Source organism: Genypterus blacodes, unplaced genomic scaffold, assembly GCF_046128005.1.
Source record: "Genypterus blacodes isolate CSIRO-AG114 ecotype Tasmania unplaced genomic scaffold, CSIRO-AGI_Gbla_v1 ptg000111l_1, whole genome shotgun sequence".
NCBI classification, from domain to species: Eukaryota; Metazoa; Chordata; class Actinopteri; order Ophidiiformes; family Ophidiidae; genus Genypterus; species Genypterus blacodes.
This window is the reverse complement of record NW_027466915.1, coordinates 205,277-224,292: the sequence shown is the minus strand read 5'-3', so window position 1 is coordinate 224,292 and position 19,016 is coordinate 205,277. Positions and strand designations below refer to the sequence as shown.

General features: G+C 40.8%; 2 protein-coding genes across 2 annotated transcripts; both read right to left on the bottom strand.

Moving 5' to 3' along the window:
- Positions 1 to 330: 330 nt before the first annotated feature.
- Positions 331 to 6,729, bottom strand: mettl22 (methyltransferase 22, Kin17 lysine). The gene is made up of 12 exons (XM_076161425.1): positions 6,632 to 6,729; positions 5,712 to 5,835; positions 5,064 to 5,244; positions 4,706 to 4,845; positions 4,171 to 4,211; positions 3,703 to 3,847; positions 3,050 to 3,121; positions 2,874 to 2,927; positions 2,127 to 2,207; positions 1,239 to 1,341; positions 877 to 1,045; positions 331 to 563 (listed from the first exon to the last, which is right to left on the bottom strand). Exons 2-12 carry the CDS (start codon positions 5,815 to 5,817, stop codon positions 510 to 512), a joined length of 1,146 nt encoding a protein of 381 aa, XP_076017540.1. The 5' UTR covers positions 5,818 to 5,835; positions 6,632 to 6,729; the 3' UTR covers positions 331 to 509.
- Positions 6,730 to 12,181: 5,452 nt separating this feature from the next.
- LOC143009251 (G protein-activated inward rectifier potassium channel 2-like) lies at positions 12,182 to 18,672 on the bottom strand. The gene is made up of 3 exons (XM_076161312.1): positions 18,492 to 18,672; positions 14,434 to 15,357; positions 12,182 to 13,506 (listed from the first exon to the last, which is right to left on the bottom strand). The coding sequence occupies exons 2-3, from the start codon at positions 15,332 to 15,334 to the stop codon at positions 13,151 to 13,153; spliced, it is 1,257 nt and encodes a 418-aa protein (XP_076017427.1). The 5' UTR covers positions 15,335 to 15,357; positions 18,492 to 18,672; the 3' UTR covers positions 12,182 to 13,150.
- Between the last annotated feature and the right edge of the window lie 344 nt (positions 18,673 to 19,016).

Sequence of the window (19,016 nt, the reverse complement as noted above, 5' to 3'; positions counted from 1 at the left end):
CCTTAGGAGCTACGGTTTTGATTTCAACAATATGTAAATAAATGAATGACAATCTCTGGAGAACAATCACGAAAAGTGCATCAATATCCTGAAATTTGTTGAAATGCGTCTTTGATTTTGTAACTTCTCAGGTAAGGCTGAGTTAGAAACCAGATCCTCCAATTCAAATAAAGCTTCTTTATTTTGGTGTGGAGAGTAAGAAGACAGTCAGATCTCATATATTGGAGTTTATGAGCCGTGGTATTTTGTTGGAGACTTTGAGGTGCTCGTGGAGGTTGGGGACTAAGGGATTTCAACCAAAGACCATTGCATAGTCTCCAGGGATTCCTGATTTATTTTTTTTTTTTTTTACAAAAGGTCTAATCACCAAGTCCAGGCTTCTTCAGTCACTGCTCTCCATTCATTACCCTTAATATGACAGGCGAATGGCAGATTGTTGTTGTTGGGGAAGCAACAGGAATCCACACCTTTTATGGATATATCATGGTGAGCATGAAACCTGCTCAGATTTATGTGTGGGCTTGATCAAACGGGGGATGAGTAGTCGTCAACTTCCACAGCTCCTGTAGATATACAGAACAAACAACATGTAAAGCTTCCAGAGAGAGAGAGAGAGAGAGAGAGAGAGAGAGAGAGAGAGAGAGAGAGAGAGAGAGAGAGAGAGAGAGAGAGAGAGAGAGAGAGAGAGAAACAAATGCTAGATAACAGTGACATAAACAAATTTATGGGCAAACTTTGAGAGATTTTGGTTGTGTAGAACATATTTTGGGTATTATTTTAAGGAATTAAAAATGGCTGCAATGGCTATGGTCAGTTGATGCTGGTGTATACTGTGCATTACATTTGGAATGAATTAAATGCAGTGCGTTTCCTCACCAGTTGCTCAATACGTTCATAATGGAGAAACTGGGGGAAGGTGGAAGGGAGCTGCTCCACACTGAAGCTGATTTGTCCATCCACCAGGTGTGACAGTCGTGACAGACAGCAGCGGAAGTGGTCATAGGCCTCACAGGAAACATCCAGGTGTTGCACAGTGAAATTCATCCTGTCACGCAGACACAGCAGCAAGTATCAGGGCTGCTTTCCTGTTGTACTATTCCGTTATTAAACTCACTATAACTTTAGATGTGCTTTTTGGGTTCTCCATTTACTGGATTCCTCGAGATCAACAATGTGAAGGAATGTGTAAAAGCTGGACCGGAACAACTAGAATCCCTCGTTATCTGCTTTGGGTTTACCTTTTCTCAGTGGAGATGTAGGTGACGCAGCCATGAGGAAGATAACTGTACAAGCGGCACAGAGTTCGGAAGAAGGCGTCCGTCAGGTCATCATCATAGAAAACTGGTCACAGAAAGATTTAAATGATTATTCATCTTGTTGTTTGCAGATCACATACACATCTTCATTTCGACAACCATGTTAACCAGTATGACCTTGCTTGGCAACCAGTGCCCCGGGGTCACATCATGAGATAGCTCACAGATCGCAATGCCAACGTGGAGACAGCATCAGATCAGGAGGGATCTCAATCTCGATTTTGGCACAGTGGGTGCATTGTGCAATGGACATGGGCAGAATGTGATTGCTGTGCATTAATAATATAAATAATATCAATATTTTTTCAATGAGAACTTTTCCAGAGGCAGGAAATTGCAATCACAGGACATATGAGACCTTAAAGGCACAGTGCATTGAAAATCTTTGACGTTAAAATATCAAAGATTATGATATGATTACAGTGTAGCAGACTGACTCAGCACAGGATGTTAAGGACTATGTTAGCAGGATGAGCATTGGGTGGCAGTGCCTTGCAATAATGTCATGCCTCTGTAATAACCAGAGTGAGGAGAAACCCAGGATCAGACATTGATGTAACATTCACAGATCAAAGTTCAATGAAGCAGGCAGTGCTCATACACAGCTAATGAGTCAGCAAGGCAGCCAAACAGACAGGGAGCAGGAAAAGAGCTAAATCACTTATCGGTCCAAACACAGGCAAGTGATCGACGCAGGCAAAAAAGTAATCAACAGTATGAGGTTATAAAACACACACAAAAAAGCAGAAATGTATAATCACATGCTCACTGTCATGTCCTCTGATACTTCAATTAAATGAAGAAGCATACCATCAGCAGCGATGATGAAGTTTATATTGTCAAAGATATCTGCCACTTCCTCTTCTGTCCAGCTAAATTCCACATCAGCATCTATAATAAAAGACAAAAAACATAAAAGAAGAAAGAAAGACAGGAGAAAGTCTTAGCTATTGACGCTCTTAAGACCAGAATCCTGCGTTAAACAGTTCACCATAAATGTATCAACATTAAACTTACAGCAGTGAACCTGTCAGTGTTCAGAGTTATGTCCCGAGCAATATTTAACTAGAAATGCATTGCCTGAAGAAAATGCGCTGCGATTGCAACTGCTGAAATTATTGCCGATTGCTGAACAAATGTCTGAAAGAACGAAGCCTGAAGGAATGAAAATTGTTTGAATGATTCCTGTACCTGAAAGAATGAAGAAGTTGCAAGCAATTTCAAGATACTGGCAGGTTTAAGGAGGTTAAATGTAAGACTTTTTAAGATCATCTTAAGGTCACTTTGATCAAACGTCAAGACCTTACATTTAACAAACCAGCTAAATGTATGTAACTATATTAGAAATAGTTTTGTCCAAATATTTATTTGGAACCAGGAGCGCTGAAAAATTACACAAACATCAATATCACCACAGCAGAAGACAATTGGTAACTGCTGATGTAAACCGGCTTTTCAAACAAACATGACAAAGTGCTTGTTGCAACAAACGAATAATACAGTATTAACAGGAAGAAACCTGAAGTACAGAATATGCAGGGCCCTCCAACCTGTTACCTGTGCAAAGATCCTGTTGCTGCCAGTCCAGCTGTCTCACTCTCACTTCTCCACCTGACACAAGAAACAAATAAAGGAATCGTCATGTGCTTTCTGCTTTTCATTAGTCACAGTGAAATTCCCCAAGGAACCTTGAATGAACGTGGGAAAAATTAAACTATGTTAAGTTTTCTCACCTCCAGGCTCCAGCAGGTGATTATTTAACACCACATTCCTCTGACACATTTTCAGGAGGTCCTCACCAACATCTTCAACACAAGAAAACATATCATCCGTGACTTAAACTGTGAGAATTTCACAAGAGGCCCAAATGTTAGAGAAGCTGCATTCAAAATCCAAGTGTTTGGAGTGTGTCTGTGGGAATTTTTGCCCATCCGACGCTTGATAATGCCAGAGTCAGCCGAGCTTTTTACGCACTATACTATCTGCAGCTTGACAGGTAGTCCAGCTTCCATCCATATGTGACATCAAAAGAAGTTTTCCTGCTTCTCCCAGTACAGTCTCAAGGGCCTTAACACAAGGAGAGCTAGAAAAGGCTGTAGAGGGGCATCACCCCAGCTGCAGGACCAGTGTGTGTGCGCCATTGTGCGGGCCACTGCCAGAGCGCTACAAATGAGGATTTCATCCCGTTACCTAATGTGACTACGAATATTTTTCTCAAACCAACCAGTTTTTCCAGTCTGCTTTACACAAAGGAGCATAAACAAGGCGGTGTCATTATTTCACACTCAGTGTTGTTGAAACGGCAACTGATTGAATGCAGAAAGGCAGGAATAAAACCGTTTTGCATTATATGGGACCTTTAGATATCTGCTTGATGACATCATACCTGTACAGTACACCTTTTTGGCTTTAGTTGCCATCATGATACTGGCTAAACCCATTCCTGCTCCAAGCTCCAGAACAGTTGCTCCTCTGAACATGACTGGCTGAGATAGAATGAAGTCAGCTAAAAGGAACGCTCCACGCCACACCTGATGTGAGGAAGACAAGGACAGTACAGATTGTAGATTTGTGCCATGTTTTTTTGTAAGGCTTTGCAAGTTCATTGTGGTACAATAATCTGGTGGTAATACAACTGATGAATTATCACTGTGACAGACAGACACAAATGATTACAATCAAATCAAATGATGCTTGGCCTGATCTGCAGGACGCACCGATTGTGGTTTATAAATAGATGCTCAAACTGTTCCAATAAAAATTAATGGCAGGAGAATAATTCATATTACATATAATAAATGTGAACACTCTACAGCAGCTCCAAATAATGGGAAACAATGGAAAAGTCACTTACCTGTTTACCAACATCCTCAAGGGGTGTAGCCATGGTGTGCTCTGCCAATTAGAGGAAAATTTAATTATATGTCACACTGGTATGACATCAATCATTTGAAAAGCTGTGAAGAAAGCATTTGACATGACAATGAGCATACAGTTGCTTTCCTGTTATTGTTTGGATCTGGTTTATTATATTCATGGTGGTGATTCTTAGTTATTATTGTGAGTTAATAAATCTTTTCATATTATAACAGAAAGGACAGATTTCAAGTACATCAACTAATCCTTAAATATTCCCATTTAATGAATCAATAAATTAATAATTTGATCATTTTTATTGAGATTAATGGCGGCACCATTAATTAAGATAGTCAACATGTATGCTGAATCCTTGAGGCTTAGGTCAATTCTCCGCTATCTGTTCCTTTTAACAAGGGTGCGCCCCGAGGACTCGCCTCTAGTGATTTTAAAAAAAGACTCCCAGAGATTCCCAGTCATCATTAGAATTATACACGTTTTCTCTTTTCATTCTCAAGATCAGACTTTCTTACCAATCCTTAGAGTATCTTTGAAGCACGTGTTGTCTCCATCATCTTCATTCTCTTCTTCTGGCTTCAGTAAAGGACTGCACTGCCTGAGGATAATGGGGTGGACTGTCAACCGCACACTCTCAGGACACTGCTTCTCTGGTCTGCAGAAACAGATACAGGAAATCTAAAAATGTATCATTTGTGTGTGTGTGTGTGTGTGTGTGTGTGTGTGTGTGTGTGTGTGTGTGTGTGTGTGTGTGTGTGTGTGTGTGTGTGTGTGTCTGTGTGTGTGTGTGTGTGTGTGTGTGAAACAATTTCGCTGCAATGGAAATGAAAGACATTGCAGTTAACTCTTCACTCATCAGGAGTGTTTCCATACCGACGTACAATGTCCAGGTCTCCATCCTCATCTAGGGCTGGTCCAACATCTTGAACCTGCCCTCCCACAGCTTTTGTCTCCGTGTCCCCTTTTTCTGTTCTATTGTCAGTGTCACCTTTCTCTGGAACACTGTTGTCATGTCTTTCAGCATCCCGCAAAATCTTAAATTTGGCGATGAACACTGAAGACAAAGATGTAATGAATTAATATAAGATATTTTTGTAATAAGATGTAATGACATTTTGATCCATACACCCACTCCTAAAAACATATAAAAGTATGTCAAAAAGAACCTTTCAATCATCGTTTCACATCAGACTTAATATCTTTTTTGTACTGATACTACATTATAGTCCTTGCTTTTCATTTCATTTATATTTTTTATTTTAACAAATTATAGTAATGGGAGATAACAGTTGTTGATGAGATAATTCTCTCACACACACACACACACACACACACACAAAGTCACAAGTGAAATGTCATATGGCCCAGTCCTAACGTCACCCATCAGTGCTTGATAAAACAAGTTTCTTTGAGCTTTCCTGCCCCCTAGTGGTTTCAAATAAAAATATTTAATGCAGCTTGAACCTTCACATCACATTAGTCATGTGCAACACGGACAAACTAAAACGTCACTGTACACACCAGGTTGCCCGACAGCATTCAGTCGGGACATTTGGTGGCTCCCATTGGGCTGCAGCAGGTGAACATCTGACAGCACAGTATCATGACGAAGGGTCACTTGGGCCATGGCTGACCCTGCACACACCTGTAGACCAATCAGAGAGAAAAGTTGACACACTGATGCCGTCCTGGACTCGCCCACACTACTGTGCTATGTTCACACAACCTCCAGTGGCCGTGGCTTCCGGCTGTTTCAATTTCAATCTACTTGTACCTCATATTGCCTATTTTTACCTCAGGGTCTACGTATAAAGTTTTACAACAACAATAGTAATAATAATATGTCTCTCTCTCTCCCTATCTCTCTCTCTCTCTTAAAAAATGATCTCCAAAATATCATATAATTGTATGCGTAATGTCATGTAAAATGTTTGCTTCAACAAAAACAAATAGTAAAAGGAAATAAAAGTTGACACACAAACTGTGTACACAAACTTTTCTCTTAAACTTTGCCAAAGATGTCTCGTACGTGCACATATCCGTTCCTGAGCCATTCTGAACACAGACACACAGGCAGACAAATACACACATGCAGACACAGACAAATACACACCCATGCAGACACATACACACGTACAAAGACACACAGACAAAAAGACAGTCCAGAATCTCCCCCCACCCTGAGCACTCTACAAAGACATACACTTGACAGGAGAGGTTGCAGAGCTTTCATCGGCTGTCAATATGTATTGTTTACAATGGCGACAACCAGACGTGTAGTGGTGTGTGTTACACTTTTCTAATGGTCTATTTCTTGAGATTTGTGAAGCACCTTGTGAGACTTGTTCTTGAAAAGTGCTATAAATAAAGTGTAGCGTCCCCTAACTACCAAAGAGGCATGCTGAACATTAGCATACATAAACACACATGTATGTACACACCTCCTTGGCGCTCAGCTGTCGTTGCTCATCACTGCTTGGTCCTGTCAGTGCGTCACTGTAATTCGTCCGGATAGAAAAAGCCTCCTCCGCGTTCCGACCTGATGTGACGCACTTCTTTTTTCTTCTTCTGTCCAATTTTTGGCAGTTGGCAGGCCAGCTAATTGGCGCATTACCGCCACCCTGTGGAATGGAGTTTGGAGCAGTAGACTGACTAAAAATACAACAAACAAACTCACCTAAACAAAATTCTCTGAGGTACCCTCCAGTGAAATATTGCAGTATTCATGAGCGTTCACTCAATAAAGGCTCTTCTCCTCTAGTAACATGGTGTACTGTTTCTGGATCATTCAATTTAATTCAACTTTATTTACATAGTGCCATATCACCACAAAGATTATCTCAAGATCCTTACAATGTGTATGTTATGTAGTGTGTATTTGAGACCTGTGTGTCATATTCTTAATAAGGTTATGATGCTTTCCTCCTTTTGATTCCAGACCCCATTCCTCCCAAACTCAAACCTGTGTATCTAAGCTGTTTCTCTCTGATCCCAGTCTTCTCGCAGGTTTGATGCATATGTTCGCTTATAATTGCTTTAGCTTCTGCCTTAGTGAGAGGAACCTGCAACCCTATATGCCACTACTTGATGCCTGCCAATCAAACATGTCCACATTTTCATTCCCCTCTACACCAACAGGGGTTGGATCCAAACTAATTTAATTTTCCAACCTTTACTTTGTATGTGATAAATTGTGCTAAGAATATCAGACATATTATCCTGCTTCCTGATGACCGCTTGGAGAGCACAGAAGGAGATGAGACCAAAAGCTTACAGCCACTCGGGTGCTGGACATCCACAATGCTTGTCATTATTATTCACACCAACCTTACTAAGCCCAGTCGTACAGCTACTATTTTATTATACAATAGCATAGAACCCCACGATAGAGGCCACCCATAACCCAAACGTCACTCTTGAGCTATGAGGGGAACATAAACACGGAAGCAAAGGCAAGGTGCATTCTAATGACGTTACGTCTCCCCGTACCTAGGCAACACAGTAAGTCATAAAGGGCACTTAACCATTTCCACTGATACAACAGCTCAATATACCGTTCAGCTGTTCTTCAATTGGATACATTATCAGTTTGCTGCAGGTCTACACTTGGTGATTTAAATTGCCAGGGAGGGATTGCAGATATAGGAACAATAGAGGTGTATTTAAGATGGCACAGGCCTGTACTTTCAGCCTTATCATGCTCCTAGCAGTCCTCATCTTCTTGACATCCTTCTTAATTTTGTAATTACCACCACAAGCTGTGTGGCTAGAGATGGAATCAGGGAGATACTTTGTTAGGTCCAGGGACTGACCTGTTTCATGTATGAGATATAAAGAACATAGCGCCGGTCTATTACATCCTGTTCAATAACCTGGGATCCTGCAAAAATTACAAAAAATGTTGATTGGCATTGATTGGCATTGTTCTTGCAATAGTGTTCTTGTACAGCAGAAGTTGCCCTCTCCATTGCTCAATTTTCCTATTCTATTGTATTTCAATCCATGCTTTTTTAAAGAGCATTAAAATGTAATTTACTTCCTGTCCGTCATTTAACCTTTCATATAGGGCAAAATCTATTTCTGGCTCAATCAGAGGTCATGGTGGAATAGGAGAAATGACTACTGTTTCAAATTTGTTCAATCCCAATTTTCTTACGAATTTGACAAACTGTGCTTACTTGATTGTTTATAGTTTGGGCAGCCCAGGCAACTTAGTTTATATAGCATGTTTCACATATGAAGGAGACGCAGGCTGTATTAAGCCATAGCAGTTGCAGGGCACTTGCAGTGGCTGGTGTGTACCCACAAGGTTCGCCCTTTGACCTTGAGTGCTGCATGTGTGATTAACACAGCACCTGAAAGCACCCCTGCAACATCATCAGCTTAACTGCATACATGGACCGCTCCCCAACTACCCTGCATGATCTGCTGCTCCAGGAGACTCTCAATGTGCTTACATCATTCTCTCTCTCAATTATCAAAGGAAGCAGAGCTATCCACGAAGACCTGTAGGTCAGCGTTGAGGAGTGGCACTGACAGGGTTAAGCAGATTGCAACGTTTCACAACAAGGTTAGTCATATCCAACAACACAGTATGATGTTTCTACCAGCACTGCGCAGACAGATGTGAAGTTCCTGTAATATATGAGCCACAGCATGCGCCACCATAAGTGTCAAATCCGAGTGCCTCACTAAATCCTGAGAGGCTAGTACAGCCTCTTCAGTGCCGGGCCGTGGGCCTGGCAGAGGACTGATGTAGAGAAAGAGTTATTGATGTAAAAACTGTACATAAGGCTTGTCAGGGTCAGGTAAACAAAGAGCTGGAGCCACTGAGCTGCTTTCAAGTCTCAGACAGCAGAGTGAGTGTCAGTGTGTGAAGTCAGTGAGTCATGTTCAGGCAGCTGTGGATCACAGAGAGCGGTGCATCTCACTCTGAATAATTTGAGATCCATTGTCAACCAAAAGATGTAATGTAATTTCCTAAAAAACATCAATTGTAGCTTAGTCTGAGGTTTTTGGAATAGCTTCAATACGTTACAATACAGAGAGATTTGCTGCCTGCTGCGATGTAACAGACTTGAGAAAGAGCAAATTGCAATTTTGCCTAGCTTTATGGCCATTTTCAGCTAAAAAAATGAGAAGAGTCACAATGACTGTTTTACAGGCCTCAGGTTATTAAAAATCATTTAATCCTCAACATGTAACAAGAGAACATGACTGCAAGTGGACACAAAAGCTTTAGACGTTTGATGGAGAGCCTGGTGAAAAAACCACGCCTGATTGAATCAGCGATTGCAATTGGAGTAAAGTAAAGACATACTCATTGTGCAAGTACAAGTTTCTTACTACAAGATCTGAAAAGTTTATTAGGCAATTGTAGCAAAGAAGAGACAATTGCAAGCAAAGCACTTATGCAAACTAACCACTGATGCTCCATGTTCCATTTTGTTTGTGATTTTGTTTTGACCAGGCAAAGAACAAAAATCTTTCGTGGTCAGCGGTTACCTTCCTAGCCCGCACAGCATTAAGAAGCTTAGATGATATCAATTATCCCTAATTGCTGGTTTCGATTTTGTTGAGCCAGTTTACAAGGCTGAGATCAGTTGAGTTTCCCTTCTTAGTACAGGCCGAAAATTCTTAGTGAGTGAGTTAAGATAACATAACTCAAAAAGAGTGCCTGCGGCTGTATGATGTATTGTTTTTCCTTTAATTTAAGTTTCATGTTCCAGATATCCACTGCTTGCTGTGCAAAGTCTACATATTATACATCAGATGTTCCATAGTTAATAATTGACAGAAATAGCAGAGAAAACAATATAGGATTTATAATAAAAACAATAGCGATAGCAATATTGATGAGAAAATAAATAATGACAATAATAGCATAGACAGTAATATAACAGTAGTTTAATGAATCATGGAAACCATTGGACAAATCATTACGACAAATTAAATTAAAAAGTGAAAAAATATGAGAATAAAATTAGGAAACAAAATACAAAGTGTATGCTAAAAAGTAAGAAAAAGGTTTAGGTAAGAAATAAAATTATAAATAAATAATGAATAAAATAATTAAATAAGTTAAGACAAATAAAATAGTGGAACAAGGGACAACTTAAAGGTAGGTTGAACGTTTACTAAAATAATGAATCAAATAAAGTGAATGAATAAGACACCAATTTCCTAAAAGCATTAAAAGTATATCAGATATATGCGGCGTCAAACAGGCATGTAACAATGAGCAAGACCATGTCAAACTTTATAAACCAATGTAACCTAACCTCTAACCTATTTTAAAATCCATTCAACACTTAACATGTCACCAATGCAGGGACTTACAAATTAAAATCAAATTCAATTTAATCTCATGTCATTTGTACCTTCACTACTGTCATCAGTGTGCTGCAGTGGTCCTAAAACCATATTGAGACATTTCTAAAATACAAAAAAATAATTAAATACATTTCTCTATAATATTCCCTTAAAATGGGAGATTAGAAATGGGTCTAAAATTACTATGTATTGACGGATCGCTATCTTTTTTTTTTTACATGTAAGAGGTCTGACCATAGCACAAATCACATTAGTATTGGGCTTTATGATATGGTTGGTTGTAATCAAAAGCATACTGCAGTTGTAAATATTGTGTAACAATCAAATTTGAGTAGTTTTCTTGTCTGGCTTGATCTCTCAGTATTCAGTGGTGCATATGTAATTGTGTTTTCTCCATTGGCATTAAGCAATCCAATATTCCCTTTTCAGTGTATGTACATTTTCATTCTCCAGGGTACATACCTTTTATGGATATTTTTTTGAGGATCAACTCTGTTAGTGTAGATTCTAGTTTTCTGCTAGAGTCATGCACAAGGATGTCACAGAGGAACATCTTTTGTAATTTGCATGCATGACTGATGACAAAGTCTGTCAAGAACGGGTAGTGTAGTACATATCATAAACTCCCAAGATCAATGCTTTTGTGCCTTAAATTGTGAATGGAAGGAAGGGGAAGTTGGGGCGGGTGGACAGGCCTCCATAATGCTTGTTTGTCTATTTCAATAAGCCATACAGCAATAAACAGTAATAAGCAGACAGTTTGGCTCTCTTATTTAATCATTAATGATGAAAGGTTCTTGAATAGGGCATGAACATTAAGGACAGCCATGGGACTTGGCAGGGAATATTTGTAATATTTATTTCGGTGTACTCCCCTGTGAGCATGTCTGCTATGTACGGGTCTGCTGATCAGTTTAGGATTAACACACAGCGATGACAAAGCGAGTGCCAGCATGACCCAGGTTATTAGAAAAAGAGCTTCTAAAATTAGTCTCAAAATGTTGGGTAGGGACATGTCAGAAATGTCCAATTACAACAATGTCCAAAGTAGTCAAAGTTCCTGTTAAAGCCATAACTAGTGATGGAAGTACAATTTTCCATCCAATGATGGGAGCTAAAATGCAGCTGAAACACTGAGCGCTGTTAGACAGAGTGGAAATAGGAGCTGAGAGCTCGGTATTCCATCCATACTGCAGTTTGATTCCTGAGTTACTGAGTCCGAGGTCCACAGTGAAGGTGATCCTCGATGAGCCACAAATTGGCGCATTCGGCTTTCAGCTTTGTGACTAGACCAGAAGCAGCCTTCAGCAGTGCAATTGCCATTGAAGCAAACCTGAAAAGACCAAGCCAGGACTACGGTAGCAACAGTAAGGCTACTGAAAAGCGGACTAGCTAACCAGGCTAGTTATTAATCTAGCTGAGTTGCCTCTGGAGCTTGTTCTGGGAACAAAAATCTACCAGCAAGGGCCCAGAAACTGGGACTGCTGCATTGTAAAAGCCTCCAGAAAACAAGTCAGAACCAGACAATTACTCAATTCGATGTCTGAGTGTGGGTTCATATCCACCACTGCCTCCACAAGCTACTAAGCTGATAATAGCCTTGGCCTCGTAAGAGCTTCCAAAACATGCTGTATTTCTACGTACTCCAGCGTAGCAGTTTGATCAGTCTGGAGTACGGCCTCATAGTTCTCACTCTGTTTGATGAGTTTGACCCATCGTGGAAACATGGGGAGAACAGACATTGACGAAAAAATACAAGGTAATAAATTTTACATGAAGTGAGGAACAAAAAGTGGCTGGTGTGCATATGCATTTTATTTTTATATTCTTCATACTGTAACGTGATGTGAGGGATTTCTGGACAATTTCAGACTGAAACAACAATGGGTTTTTTCATCAGAGGCCTTAAATGTGCAAAAGTCACAAAAAGCATTTTTAAAGGGCATCATGTGAAGTCAGTGAAGTGTAGACACAAAATCATGGCTTCTCAAGGATATGTATTACTACTTTAACAAACATTTGTCATTTGGGGAGGAATTCTCATTGGTTTGAACTAGTTTGCATCCATTACGATTCATGTTTTAATCATTAATAACATAGTTGTTGTAATACACACAATACACAAAATTAACTGCAAATGTTTTTACATGCTAATATATTTTTGAAAAACAAAATAAGTAAATCTATTTACGGACAGAAGGCATAAAATATATACAGAACTAACCTAAATGCATTTGTATCAAACATATGACAAATATTCACACCTCAAGAAAACAAATAATTCAAATAATTCCATAGTATATACAAAAATACTAATGCAAATGTCCCTAGGAATATTTGTAATAGAAAAAATAAGTAGAGAGTAATTTCATCAGGACGACATCACGTCTTATCTGTAACATGCAGTTGCCGCAGAGAGTATTCTAGTCCAGCGGTGGTCCACATGTGGAGCTGTTTTCTTATTTGTGGGCTAACAGTGAAGGACAGAGAGAAATCCATACTCTATGCAAGAATATGTGGTCTATTCTGCTCAAGCTCTCCTTTTAATACTCAAGACCAGGATCTGCAGGCCTCCACAATGGCAGTATGAACAACTTGACGTAACGTGCCATCTTTCCCTCCTCTGGCTACACTTTGGACTCGCTTTCCATGTTGGCAATGTCCCCGTTCCTCTCTGTCTGCTGATCCTTTCCCTTCTGGAGGCCCAGGTCTTTCTTCATTTCATGCTCCTCTAGCTCAGACTCTGGTAGGCCCTGCTGACTAAGCTTACTGGCCAATGACCAGGTAAGGGGCAAGCGGGCTCGGTTGGTCAATTCGGCCAAGTCTTTGGCACTGCAGCTGGGTGTGTTGGTTTCATAGATGTCATGGAAGCTGTTGTAGTCCACCTCATAGAAGCCATCCTCCAGGGTGAGGACTGGTGTGAAGCGGAAGCCCCACTTGATCTCACTGCTGACATATGAACTCCGTGCCTGACACGTCATACCTGCCAACAAACACAATGGAAGGTTATAGATAAAAAAGGTCAAAGAGCCACATATGTCTATATCTTTCCCTGTTGCATATTTGCAGACATACATACGTAATAGTAGTAAATGAATGTTCCTACAAGGTTTCCTTCTCTGTGGTAATGCTGCTGACTGCACCTGTACTATCCCACTTGAATCCCACATTTATCCTGCATGTCCCAGCTAATATTGACTGGCTGCAGCAATATCAATGAAATTCAGATACCATTTTATATCAAAACCCTCTCACAAACAAATTCAAGTGTAAAAATCGATTGATGTATTTCTTGATAATGATTGGTTTCAATACAGCTCTAACAGAAACATATTCCTGATTGTGTTGGTATATTCCATGAAACAATGACATGAATGTTATGAAACAGAGCAAAGCCTCCCCCTTCTCAATTTATTCCAGTGTCCAACACTGATTTGTCTGTTTTTGAATGAGGCAGACTCTGTCTGCATTGCATGTTTATAATGATTACATGATAATGATAACACAACATGCCTGGCTGTTCCTATTGATAATGAAATTAGATCTTATTTGCATCTCCCCTAAAATAAGCTTAATGGGCAGCTGACTCAACAAAAGGCTGCAGGCCAACATGATGAATCCAGAATGAGTGAACAGTCCTTATTTTCGTGTTTTCCTTTATGTTAGATCTTGAACCCCTGAACAGAAATGGAAATACATGATTACGATAACCTTTGCATTTGTTGAGAAATGTAAGCGGTACAAAGGAGAGTGATGTGGTTACTATGCAGCAAAATGGGAAATGCAGCAGTGTTGTGTTGATTATGCACTAAATTCCGCAATCGCAGAATTGCAAAAAATTGGAGGGACTGGTTGATGCAAGATTGAGATATGTAGAGCCAAAATGTAGAGAAGAATGAAAATGTCTTACCTGTTGCCTCCACCATCCCCTCAAGAATGACGACAATCTCCAGGTCTTCTTTGGCCAGGTAGTCCTGTGAGATCTCCCAGAAGGGGCTGTTCTGATTGATCTCATGACAGATGATGAGTGGTGACACAAGGAAGAGCCTGTCGTCTCCTGTGTTATAGCCCACATTTATGTCCGTCTGATTCAGGGGTATGAACTCCCCTTCCTTGGTTTGCTTGGACTTGATAAGTTTGGCCCTGATCGAAGCCTCAACAATGTGCGAGTTTCTAAGGTCTCCAACTCTAAACATCAGGCACAGCCGTCCATCTCTCATGGAGATGACTGCATTGGTAGAAAACACAAGTGTCTCAGCTCGCTTCTTGGGCTGCGAGATTTTAACAAACATGCAACCAACCATGAACGCATTTACGATAGATCCCAGTACTGACTGAATTAAAAGAAGAAAAATCCCCTCAGGGCATTGGTCCGTGATGACCCTATAGCCATAACCGATGGTGGTTTCCGTCTCAATGGAGAATAGAAAAGCAGATACAAATCCATTGAGATTATTGACACAAGGAGTCCACTTGTTGTCTGCTAAATGGTCCAAATCCCCACGAACATATGCAATGAGCCACCACATAAAGCCAAAGAAGAGCCATGTCACGGTGTACACCAAGACAAAGATGAAGAGGTTGAATCCCCACTTCAGATCCACTAGTGTGGTGAAAAGGTCTGTCAGATAGCGGTATGTCTCTTGAACATTTCCATGATGAACATTGCACTTCCCATCCTTTTGAACATAACGCTGGACCTTCGTCTTTGTTCTCTCCATTTTTGCCAGTTTTTTAGGCAGATCATCACGGGCCTGTTTAGGTAGCTTGGGTTGTCGGATGATGGCTGAACTTTCGACATCCTGCTCCATGGGACTTTCAGGTGGATTCAAGTCTGTCAGACAACAAACACAGAAGTTAATGGAAATAACACTGTGGAGATGCTTTGGCTTGGATTCCAGGCCATTACTGCGGTGTTAGTGTATATTACATATACCTATTATTTGGTTGGCACAACATTTCATTTATCATACAGGTAAAATGACCTTGTACAATCACACAATAGATGCAACACAAATCCAGAGGGAACCTTTTTGTGTCAGATCCAGGTTGGATTCTCTCTGGGTGTCACATTGTGGATGTTCCTGGTCCAGCAGGGACAGAGTGGAGTCTCTCACAGTGGAACGTCAAAAAAAAGTCAGATGCAGTGAAACACTTTTCCCCACTGCAATCTTCAACACCCTTATTGGCTGTGTAAGGAATCTTAGCAAAAAAATCTTGCTGTTGCTAAGCAGCAAGCACAGATGTCCGTCCTGTATGTGTTAATGAGTGTTAATCATCAACCGATGCTATTTCAGTGTTTCACCTACAATTTATTTCTGGCACGGGCAGATCTGGACAGACAGGGTGCACGCAAAAGCTTACCCTCTATACATTACATAACTTTCCACAGTGTGTATGATGGTGTGTGACAGTGGGTAAGATGGTGTGTTACGATGTGTATCATAGTGTGTAGCGGTGTGTATGATGGTGTGTGACATTGTGTATGATGTTATGTGACAGTGTGTATGATGGTGCATGACAGTGTATGATGGTGTGTGACAGTGTGTATAATGGTGTGTTACCATGTGTATCATGGTGTGTAGACAGTGTTAAAAAATGTGAGATATATAAGTGTGTGTGCCAGCCTGTACTAATCAATGTGATGGTGTTGTCAAGGTGTTTTTGCTTGAGAATGTGTATGACTCAGTGTGACAGTATGCATGTCCCTCAGTGTGATGGTGACGTGTGACTGATAGTGTGTGACCGTGTATATGGCAGTGTGATGGTGTGTGACTGTGTGTATGATGGTGTGTTTGTTGCAAAATACATGATGATGTGTAACTGTGTTTATGCTCATATGTTATGATGTATAACAAAGTGTGTTACGATGTGTGTTGACAGTGTGTATGGCAATGTTTGCCAGTCAGTAACTGTGTGTGTTCCTCAGTGTGTGATGGTGTGTATCACTGCAATAGTGTGATGGTGTACTACAGTGTGCATGACTCTATGACTCTGTTTGATAGTGTTTGACTTTCTGATGACTAACTTGTTTGTGACTGTGTGTAACAGTGTCTGTGACGTGTGATGTTGTGATGACAGAGTGTATGATTGTGTGTGTACTTTGGTGTGAGGGGTTATAGTAAAGACATCGGCTATGTTCAACCCCCTAGTGCTCTATTCTGATTTATGGCTCATATCCGATCTTTAATGTTGGGCTGTTGACATTGATCTTTGAATGTGGCCTGCGTGCTGTAGCAGTCTGAACAGATCACACCACTGAAATGACCTGCATGTGCAAGCAAAAACCTTCAAGACCCTTAGTACACGCTTGCCCATACAAAAACAACGCTTTCATATTCCACAGCATCACCAGAGCACCAAAGGCCCATGAGTCAGACGGCCCTTATCCCGAAAACAAAGGCCCAGTGCTCCCAAAATACACATTCTAGAGTGGTTGGCATACAGCGACTACTAGTTTTGCCAGTTTCCTCATATTGCTGTTTTATTTAGGAAGTGAGAAGTTGTTGTTGTTGATTTCATGGTCTCATCATCACAAACGTTAAGAAATATCATTCAATTACATATTACATATTTAATTCACTAAATTGTATTATTGCCACAAATACTTATCAGTGCTCTGACTGAACAGCTTCTCCACTGAAAGGCTGCATTGCCACTGCTTTTTCTTTGTTTTGGAAGACCTATGTCCAGTTGGAATGAAGAAAAAACACATGAATTCCAATCAGATGGGTCAGTCTGTGGCAGCATTGGCACCATCTGATATGATTCCAATACCAGTTATGGAAGTGACCCAGATCGGATATGAAAAGATCCGATTTTTTTTTGCTGTTCACACTGTAAAAAAAATCTGATCCATGTCACATAAAAGGAAAGAAATTGGATCTGGGCCACTTTAACCTGAAGTCTGAACGTAACCATAGAAACTGGTAAATATGTGTTCTCTCTGCAATTCACGCAACACAAAAAGACAATATGTAATACTGCTCAATGATTTCACGACTTCCTGTTTAGGTCGACCTTTGTACGACCCACAGAGGCTCTGATTGGCTCACTTGTTTGTCCACCTGCAGAAGCAGCCATTGAGGAGAGGAGAGTTCAGATCACATGAGGACTCCAGAGGAAACAGACAAGCACAATCCACAGCCTTGATGACCTTTGGCCTAACTTTCTCTCATCAATGTTGACAGGTGAATAGCCTGACAACAGGAAGCACACAGTAAAAACTGCACATGCAAGACTGCAGACTGGAACCTTTTAACTGAGCTGAAAATTACGGGTAGCTTTTAAAAATGACCGTGTTAAGATAAGAACTGGTTCAAAGGAGATTATTTACAGATGGAGTGGCCTCAGATCCTACAGGTTTTTGCCAATACCAAAAATCAAAACATGCAGTAGCTTTTCACTGCTGATCTAACTGAACATGACAGCACATAATATAGCGCAAAACACGACTAAAACAAACGTAGCTACTGAGCTGACCTGTTACAGTGTTATTATTATAACATGATCATTGATCATTTCCAACTCCAAAGATTTGATCACTGAGCGAGTGAATGTGTAACATGAGAGTGTGATCGGTGCTTGTTGGTGCTGATCAGAGGAGGAGTAGGCTGAGCAGAGATTTTGTTGGGATGAGGGAGCAGAGCACTTTGGCGTTGTCATGGAGATAAAGACGATCCAGATAATAATAGCCTATTGAAGTGAGGGTTTTTTTCTTTTTGTGTGATGGATGCTGTAGGCTGTGCGATGCAGCAGGCCTGCAAGCTCACAGCCTACAAGCTGAATCATGTCCCATTTTAAAGGCTACGCGCTCCTTTCAGCACGTCACGCCGACACTTATCATATTTTAAAGTCATCCATTCCATCCCTTTATGTGTTTTCCCACATATCCCAATGGAGGCACTTATTGTCGTGCGTTACGTAACGCCCACCCCCCTCGCTCCTCTCTGACAGATGGACGCTTACCTCACATCAGCCTTCAATTTCCGCTCATTTTCACCAGCGACGTCCCCGCAAGCTCCAAACCGCTGTTTGCTCCAGTATCTGCGGAAAACCAAAGAGGAAGAAGAGCCGCTAATTCCTGTTTTCCTCCTCCTGCATCCACAGAAAACACATCTGCCGTCAGTCTGCCTCCACCCCTCTGCTGAGAGAGAAAGAGAGAGAGAGAGAGAGAGAGAGAGAGAGAGAGTGGAAGAAGAGGGAGGATGACGGAGTGAGGAAGAGGAGAGATGGGAGAGTGGAGTGATGAAAGAAAGGGAGGAGGAGGGGGGAGGGGAAGACAGGTTCTCATTCTTTCATGCCCTGTTCCTTATTCCCAAAGGTACATAAGTGTAAGATTTCCACACAGGAAGTATACGACATGCATGATTGTCATTATGCTAATCCCTGTCACAACTCAGGTCGACTGTGATTGACATTTCCTGTTTTATTTTGTAGTATCTTGTTTTGTTGTTGCATCTGTTGATATACTTCCAGTTTTTGAATTCCTGT